General features: G+C 40.7%; 1 protein-coding gene across 5 annotated transcripts in view; it reads right to left on the bottom strand.

The window, feature by feature from the left end:
• The window catches only part of UBAP1 (ubiquitin associated protein 1), a 34771-nt gene that overhangs the window by 7824 nt on the left and 17884 nt on the right, over positions 1-9063 (bottom strand). For all 5 annotated transcript variants that reach the window (XM_019611862.2, XM_010728351.3, XM_019611860.2 and 2 more), the window contains 3 exons: positions 5909-6033; positions 3195-4115; positions 344-376 (listed from right to left, as the gene is read on the bottom strand). In XM_019611862.2, coding sequence (XP_019467407.1) covers positions 344-376; positions 3195-4115; positions 5909-6033 — 1079 coding nt within the window. The remainder of the gene's footprint in view (positions 1-343; positions 377-3194; positions 4116-5908; positions 6034-9063) is intronic.

Raw genomic sequence — 9063 nt, 5'->3', positions numbered from 1 at the left:
AAAAAAAAAAAAAAAAAACAACCCACACAACCACAGTTAGTTGGACTTTAAGACAAAATCAAGCACTGTAAACAGTTCAACTTCCACTACACTCTTCCCTCTCAAAGAAAGATTTTAGTACCCAGATTTCCTGCTATATACTAAAACTTTCTAACAACCAATCTTTGCAACTGCAAAGATCCATATGATATGGGCAATCCTTTTACCTTGGAAGAAGCGTGAAGATTGCTTCCCTTACCCTAAGTTTACTCACTGCCTAAGATTTTCAGTATTCAAAGAAACATAACTTAAGGAACCACTTCAGTAGCTTTGTATAAATACCACAAAGGATGTCAGAACTTACCATAGGGATTTCTGTCTCCTTGTCTGGGTGTACCTGTTGGACAACATACAAATAAGGTGATGAACATTACACAGTGCCACTACGGGGAAAAAGGTTTCATGAAAACATAAGGGACTGTGGCTACCATACTAGGTATGACAAGCATGCAGGTTAGACAAGTCATGCAGATATATATAGTTATAAAAGAGTCAAAGAATCACAGAATTGTTTGAGTTGCAAGGGATCCTTAAAGGTCCCCTGCAATGAGCAGGGACACCTACAGTTCCATCAGGTGCTCACAGTCCCTCCAGCCTGACCTTGAGTGTCTCCAGGGATGAGGAATCCACCATCTCCCTCACCTGTACCAGTGCCTTACCACCCTTTTAAAAAACTTCTTCCTTATATCCAACCTAGATCTTCCCTCTTTTAGTGTGAAACCATTTCCCCCTATCCCACCACAACAGACCCTACTGAACAGTTTATCCCACTTCCTTCTTGCAGCTCCACTAGATAGTGGAAGACTGCTCCCAGATCTCAGCCTTCCCTTGTCCAGGCTGCACAGCCCCAGCTCTCTCAGCCTGTCCTCGTAGGGAGCTGCTCCATCCCTGATCCTTTGTGCGGCCCTCCTCTGGACGCTCTCCAACAGGCCCCCGTCTCTGCTGTGCTGAGCACTCCGCCTGTGGACGCAGCGCTCCAGGTGAGGTGTCACAGCGCAGAGCAGAGGGGCAGGATCCCCTCCCTCGCCCTGCTGGCCACGCTGCTTTGGATGCGGCCATTATAAGGAATTGTTTGTTCTCTCTATAAGTAGATTACATTCTAAGAAGGATATGCTCCTTCTCCAGTAATTGTAAACTTGCTTTTTTTTCCAACACAGTGACAGCTACAAGCTCACACAGCTCTGTAACATGCTAACTCCTCTTCAGTTCTTGACCCAGTGGCTTGCTGAGTGACACTGATGGGTTCTAAGGTCAGTGCCTAGAAACATCTATTGATGCATATATATTATTTTTTTTATTCTGACAAGAACTAAGAGAAACACACACCCTCCCCCCCATCTTCTCTACATTCAAAGCATCACATTTTATATGTCACGTATAAACAAAATGGCATACCAGTTAAACATTTTCACCAACTGTTCTGTTCCCAATGGCTAACAATACTTATCTTTGACAGCAAAACCTGGTACTTCCTCTTAGTAAACATCTGTTGGGTTGAAAAGGAGCTAAGTGCTTACTTCAGCTCTGACCTGGTTTCTAAAGCCAGCATTTCCCACACCTATTTCTAAAAGCCCTGCATTAACCTCAGCCCAGTCAAAAGGACTCTTCTACTACTTGGTTCTATTTGTCCCATTCTAACAGTCCTGAGGGCAGAATCTTGGGGAGGCTACAAGAAACGAACTCATGGGACTATTTCCTGTCACTCATCACAAATGTGAGATGTTAAATGATATCTGGCAGCAGAAAAGTAAGCAATATGGAACAGATCCATTTTGGGAAGTTCCAGTCAGACATCACAGAAATTACACATCTTCAGTATTACATCCAGTTCAGAGAGGCCACCCATGTCCTGTCTGTTCTCTTCAATCTCCACATTAGCCTGGGATACAACCTGCACCAGGGCTGCACAACTGTTCCATTTCTGCAGAACCAGTCTGCCAAGGAGCACAACCAACAGCTGACACAACCAACAATTCTGAGTTTTGTCTCCTTTTCAAATTCTGGAGATTTTTGTTTCTCTATTTGCATTTACTTCCATTTCTTGCAACTCAGGTAATTTTCTATCAACTAAGACCTTAATAAGGAAATATAAAGCAAGTGTATTCAGAGTCTTCAATTTCAAAAAGAAATAACTAGTTCTGTCAACACACTAATTTCTTGGCTTTGTTACTTCCAAACACAAAGTTTGAAATTCTGTTCTATATTCCTCCTCCTAATAAGTCTTTTGATTTTTTTTTTACTCTTCATTTCTTCTTTTAATAGTATTCCAGAGAATACAATTCTGCTCTTGATCACGATTTATTCTAGCACAAAGATTAAAATACTTGGAGTGAGAATTTGGCTATTTTAAGTCCCATCTATCTAGTTGTAAGTGCTTTTTCACATTAATCCCTAGAGACTCCTCCTGCTTCAAGAATTCATCTGAGCTACATACAGTGACAGAATCTCCTCCCAAAACTTGATTTGTAGCAGTAAGCACTTGCTCAGCACACTGCTACTTCTGCCAAAGCTTACTGCATTATGTTTGTTCTTGTGATCAATAAACACCTCTTCTGCTTCGCTCTGAAGAATACACTAATTGCCAGAACACTGTATTTCTCAGTAATGCTTTAACCTAAGCCAGAAAAAGAGATGAAAGAACAAAGAGACTGAAACACAGACACTTGCTGTAGAGCACATGGTGTTAGGAAAACAAACAAACACAAAACAACCCTACAGCATGCCAGTAAGACTTCAGAACCACTGATGTACTGTTTATCAGACAGAAGTCTTCCAATTTTTCAGGTTGTTTTAGAGCCAGCTAGAGGACTTGACTACAAACTTTCCATTAGACTTCATGGGTATTGGTGTCCAGATTTTAAGTTCTTTGGAAAACACAGTCCATGAGTTTATTCAAATCAGATTTTGTCAGGAGGAAATGGGGTGAAGAAATCTGTGTGTAACAGTCTGAGGTTCATACTATCAACATAAAAACTTTTTGAACTGAAGAACTTCCCACATTAATGAAGAACTACTGCACATGATCTGTCCTATCTACATATGGCTCACATTAAAAGAAGCTTAAAAACTAAGCTGCTAGATGTTTTAGAATCAACATTTGCCTCCACACCTCTGCATCACCCCCATACACACAATTTTAATCCCCTGTATTTTACCGTGGTCACTGTGCTTTGTTCTTCTGTACACAGTGTTGACAAAGCCAGGGACGGCAGTCTGGATGAAGAGGATAATGTTGATGTATCCATTCCACTGTCCTCATTTACAGCAGAAAGATCAACCATATGGTGTCCATTCAATTCGCTAGCTTTATTCTGAGCACAGGTCTGCAAAGAGCTGAGAAAAGTGCCATTGCGGAGACAACTAGTGCTGTGAAAAGTGCTCATGAGCTTTGACGACTTCTGATCGCTCTCATCGGAGTCAAGCTTAGGAAAGGACAGGGATTTAATATTGCTCACTGAAGTGATAGGGGACAGGGACACTTTGGAAGCCAAGGACATCTTTTCACAGTTTCCCAGTTGCGGTAAAGTGATAAAGCCATTGGGTTTGTGAAGGGGCTTGAGGTCCAACGTGGCCCTTTCTATGGATGCCAAAACTTCCTGATCTTGTAACACAGACTCAGACCTTCCTTTGGGCAAGCTGTTGTCTAATAGTTGGGCAACAACTGGCCCAGTAGTACCAACGTGAATTTCAAGAATGTTTTTTAATTCCTCCTTATCATCAATAGTTTTTAATTCCAGTTTGTCAAATGGGTCTTCTTCACATTCAAAATCAGCTGGGTTGAAATCTGCTTTTGGATGAGGTGGACTAAGAACTTTTTGCTTCACAGCACTGCTGTTGGCTGGAGTAGGAGTAAGAATACTATTGTGCTGCAGACTAGCAAGTATGGGGTTAATTGGTGGAGGCATGGCCTCGGGGCAAGGTCCCTCTGCGAACCCCATTCTGTTGCTGTCCTCTGGAGCAACTTTTGAGTTTGCTATTGCTTCTTCAGCCTTGCGTTCAGCTTCTTTCTGGGCAGCTTGAATTTTTTTGATATCTTCAGCCCATTCAATTGTTTTCTTTTCCAGGGAGAAGTCATACTGAGAGGAAAGGAGATGGGAAAAAATATAACTTACATAAACACGTAAGAATCACAGTCACTACTTTAACAGCAACTTAAGTAACAGAGCAAGAGCTGCATGAATTAACATAGACAGTCATTTTTTTCTCCAGCATCTCTTGTAACTTACAGACTGGCAGAACTAGGAGACACTAGAAATAGTTAATTTTGCATCTAGCAGCAAGGTCTGCTACACTCTGGATTAGAATACCATATTTTGCCTCCTTCCTATGTTTAGTTTTCCTTAAGAGCTACTGATGATCACAAGTTCTCTCATCCTCTTGGGAAGAAGAGGAAATGTAGTTATTGGTAGTGTAATGCATTAGTCACACTGATGTCACACGTGGACTGTAATACCTAGATCCAGCACTAATGAACTACTTAAATTCAAGACCAATGCAGAGTATTTTTTGCATCCAAAGACCAGTACACTATTAATCAGTTCACACTAAAAGATTCCTAAAGGGTTTTATATCAATTTTACACCCACTGGCTGAAGAGGCATTGGTAGGCTCACCAGCAAAAATGATATACCGGCAACTCTGATGAGACACCAAGCTGCAGCAGCATTTTTGCCACTGGCATGGCTGGATCCTGTAAGCTTTCCTCATTTAACATCAGCTCCTACAGGGCTGGGTTAGCATAGAGAGACATTTATATAAACTATCACTATTGACTGCATGAGCCACTGTAGTGGCCAAACAGAGTACAAAGTTCTAAACAGACTGAACATATTTACAGCTTTAGTATCTTATTAAGACCAAACATCTTTAGTGCCCTCTAAACTATGAGAGAACATTTAGAGAACAAAGCCTATGAGCTATGTGCAGGGTGTAACCTACCTGTGACTCACAAAAATTACAATCTGCTTACCAGAATGATGTCACATAACCAAACAGGACTACTCTTGCAACAGCACTGCAAGGTCCTAGCTCAAAAGAGCAATACATCAGGAAGGTTTGCTATGCCTTTGCTAGGATTTTCTGAGACTCACTATGTTGCATCATATCCTATCTATAGCGGGCTCCAGTGAAAACCTGGAGATCTGTTATCTCAGCTGTACACTTAAGAGTCTTCCCTTCCCTTGGATCTGAGGCTCTAAAAAGGAAGATACACTATTTACCAACATAGTGATTTTGAAAAACTCATTAGCAGATGCGCTAGGTTCTATTAATTTCATATTCTTTGCTGTCTGAGCAGTTCAACTATATTTCCAGGACCATATCCCGCACTTGAAGATTTTTGCTTACGTACGAGTCATGTACCTAAAAGACCTGGAAGAAATCTGTACCAAACTGTAACCTCTCTGCTATACGGCTGGTGTAGCATTTCTGCTCAGAACTGCACAAAGGACAGGAACTGGAAACTTGTTCATGCCATTACTTTGAGCATCCACAAAATACAGCCATACCTGTTACCTTCAAAAAGCATTCTATTAACATTCATAAAATGAGGATAATTCTTCCTCTTAAAAAAATACTACTTAATTTTAGCAATATCAGGGTAGCATTTAAATCTTTAACCAAGACACAAAAAACATAGTTCATTTTGGAGTAGATACAAGAAAATAAATATAATTAGGCTTTTTTAACTGATAAGCAGAATTTTTTTTTACATGGCTTACCATGCAAAATAAGTTTTTTAACTTACTATACATTCCAGCAGATCTTCTGCTACTACTGGCATAAGATGTGCCACTACAGCATACCTGTTAAAAGCAATTTGCAGCATTGTACGTGGAGGACCCCACGAAGGCAAAAAAACATCACTTACCTGGGCTTCTCTGACAAGCTGAAAAGAATCAGGCAGGCAGAAACCAATAGGTAATCCAACCTTCGCAGGGGTTTTAAATTTGTCTCCTATCTTAAATGGGACATCATCAAGATAGCTGAAAGGCCCTAAAATCAAAAGAAGTTTTATGAAAAACCTCAGCATTTCAATTTACTCCTCACATTTCTGTATTTGGAAGCAATTCTTCCTCTGTTGCCACAGCTACATCAGGTGAAGGCAATTCAGCTCAGAGGAAGTTGTGTCATCAGAAACACATTGAATCTGTTTTGATTTCATTGCTTCAATTTTGTTCTTTACAAAGAACATTCTAGTCCTTTACTTTTTTGCGTTTTTACAATAACATAACAACTGAGCAGTTGCTGAAATTAATATTCCAGCATCTGAACTTCCCTTGTGACAAGCCTAAGCCTACACAAGCAGATTCTGAAGCTCTCCTGAACACTGCATTTTGCTACACCTCTGTAGAAGGAGCCATTGCTTTTTGCCACATTCAAAACACGCTTTAGGATGACCCAACTCTCGAGTAGCTAGGAAAAAATAGTTTTGGCATACAAGTAGAAGTAGCATTTGGACAAAAGCAGTCACAAGAGCAAAGTAGCTCAATGATTGGCTTTAACACAAACACAGAAAAGTACCTTAAGACTATTTAGTAATTTTCATTTTCCAAATGAGGCGATCTAACTTGATTCACTACCTAATTCATGATCACTCTAATGAGGCCATTGGCTTACTTCCATGGTCCTCCATCTGTGCTTGATGTCTGTCACTTACACACGGTGTTTAAAAAGCTTTTTAGGACAGAAACTTTCTTCAAGCATCCTACAAATCACACAAGGCAGAGTCATCAACAACTCAAACTTCTCCAAGAATCCAGAGGTTTAAAGGCTTCTTTTCCACAAGCTACTTTGAAATGTACTAGAGAGCCCACATCATTTGAAAGTAACTTTGCTTTGAATGATATAAATCCAATCAGACATAAGTGGCAACATCTAGGATGTTGTTCAGTGACTAGCCTCTTGCTCAGTGAGCTGTGCCTTGCCATTTTTATCTGACCCATTTTCATACTTGGATGACAGTTCAAGTACTATTTGTGTTCCCTCACTGTTGACTCATCTACAGTAACACAGCCACAAGCTCCAGGAGGACAAGCAGCTTTTGAAAACAGGAATATCCTGTTAATTTGGAGTTACATGTTATTACATGCTGTCATCAAGTGAACTTTGATACTATGCACTGCACTGGCTGGTCCCGGAGTCCTGCTAGGACATAAGTGGCTCTTCCTCCAGCTTTGAAACCCCCAGGCTGAATAACCACCTGTACCACCAAAACAAGAAGAAAGGGACCCCACGCACTATGTGTTACTATCTTCACTGACCCTTAATAAGAACCACACATTCAAGTAAGGCACAGCATGACATCCATACCACACCTCAATGGCCAGTAATACTATGACATCCAAGCAGTCTCTGATTTGATTATTTGAGAATCTGGATATGACAGAGTGTGTTTATGCACAAGTAGGAACTCGTGCTGCCTTTGAACTGTAGCTGTAAATTATGGCTGACTCAGAGACAACCACATCTCCAAACTGCTGAGAGCCCAGCTTGGTAACTACCATGCCCCAGTTAGTCCCACCAGCACTATTCTGCTCTAGCAGAGATTACTCCAGCATGCAAGTGAAGCAGGATTACCTCTTTGCACCACTCCCACAGCCCAAGTTGCACAGTATGCAAATAAGTGTCTTACTAGAGGCATTAACACAGCAGGTGGTAGATACCTCCCCTTACACAGCGTTCTTGTTTGCCTGAAATAGGCACTAGTCATTGTGGTGTTTATACAGAAACTTCATTTGTTTTAGCACAGTAGAAAAAAAACTAGAAACACAGACTAGATTATCTGAACTGACAGCTGTTCGTTTAACCTCAGTAGCTAGGCTAAGGAGAAAACTTCCCAGTGCTTCCTAATGTGATAGTTTTCTAATACATAGGTACAATCTTGTCTTGAACACCACTCAGCTACAAGGATATCAAACAAGAAACACTAAATATTCTGGACATTTTGACAATAAACAGTCCATAATGCTAAAAGTCCTCCTGAAGTGAAATGTTGAAGCACATAGTACTCAATTTGTTCCAAGACAGAACAACACTAGTCTAGCTAACTTAAAAACTGAGCAGTAAGCAAAGAATCCTTTTTTTCAAACAGATGACCATACTGTCTAAACACTGATGGGTAAGGACACAAACAGCAAATTTAAAACGAGCAGAACCTCCATATACTATGTAAACAAGCCATTATGTCAATGGTTTAAGCAAAGCCATCGAGGTTTTCTAACTGTTGTTTCATAAGCACGTTAGCGCCTTCATCTCGTTTAAGGGCTTTACGACATGCTGAGGGAGGGCTCTGTGAGAACAGCCCCAGTAAAATAGTAGCTGCTTGACTGCTCTCTGATGCCACACACTATATGGGCACTCCTGGACCAAGGAACTACTGCTGTGAGAGATAGACTTCTGTCCACTTCAATAATGCAAAAACTGCCAGCTAACTCATAGAAGCAGTATGACAGCATGAGAACAGTTCAGATAAAGTGCAGTTACCAGTAATGAATTGGAAACTGTTTTGAAACTAACCTAGTTTTAGTGGTCGCACAAACTAAGGTTATGTGATTTTCAGAAACTGGATTTAAAAGTTTTTAAACTGTACAGAGTAAGCGACAACACAACAGCAACATTATCTTAATATAACCTGTCCTTTTGCATATCAGATGAGAGCTGCACTTCTGGATGCCACTCTTACTAGAACGTAAGCTTGAACTTCCAGTTATCCAGATGACAAGATAGCACATGGAGTTACATCTTATGCTAAGTTACAAATCGCCCTTCAAGTGAGAAAAAAAAAAGTGTTCTGTTCCAGCCTCTTCCCATCTGCACAAGGTTCTGAGAAACCCGTTCTAGGTGGCCCAGCTTGAGCAAAAGGTCTGGAAAAGATGATCTCCAAAGCTCCTGGCAAAGCTCAGCTATTCTGTGATTTAACCTCCTGAATTCAGCCCCTAACTCTCAGTACACAGCTGAACAATAAGTACAAGAGATCCATCAACTTAGTTGACCAATTTCAGCTTGTCACAGAACCCGAGCTGA

The sequence above is a fragment of the Meleagris gallopavo genome, unplaced genomic scaffold, assembly GCF_000146605.3.
Source record: "Meleagris gallopavo isolate NT-WF06-2002-E0010 breed Aviagen turkey brand Nicholas breeding stock unplaced genomic scaffold, Turkey_5.1 ChrUn_random_7180001957424, whole genome shotgun sequence".
NCBI classification, from domain to species: Eukaryota; Metazoa; Chordata; class Aves; order Galliformes; family Phasianidae; genus Meleagris; species Meleagris gallopavo.
Note: the sequence above shows the minus strand (reverse complement) of the source record. Positions and strands in the feature narration are given on the sequence as shown.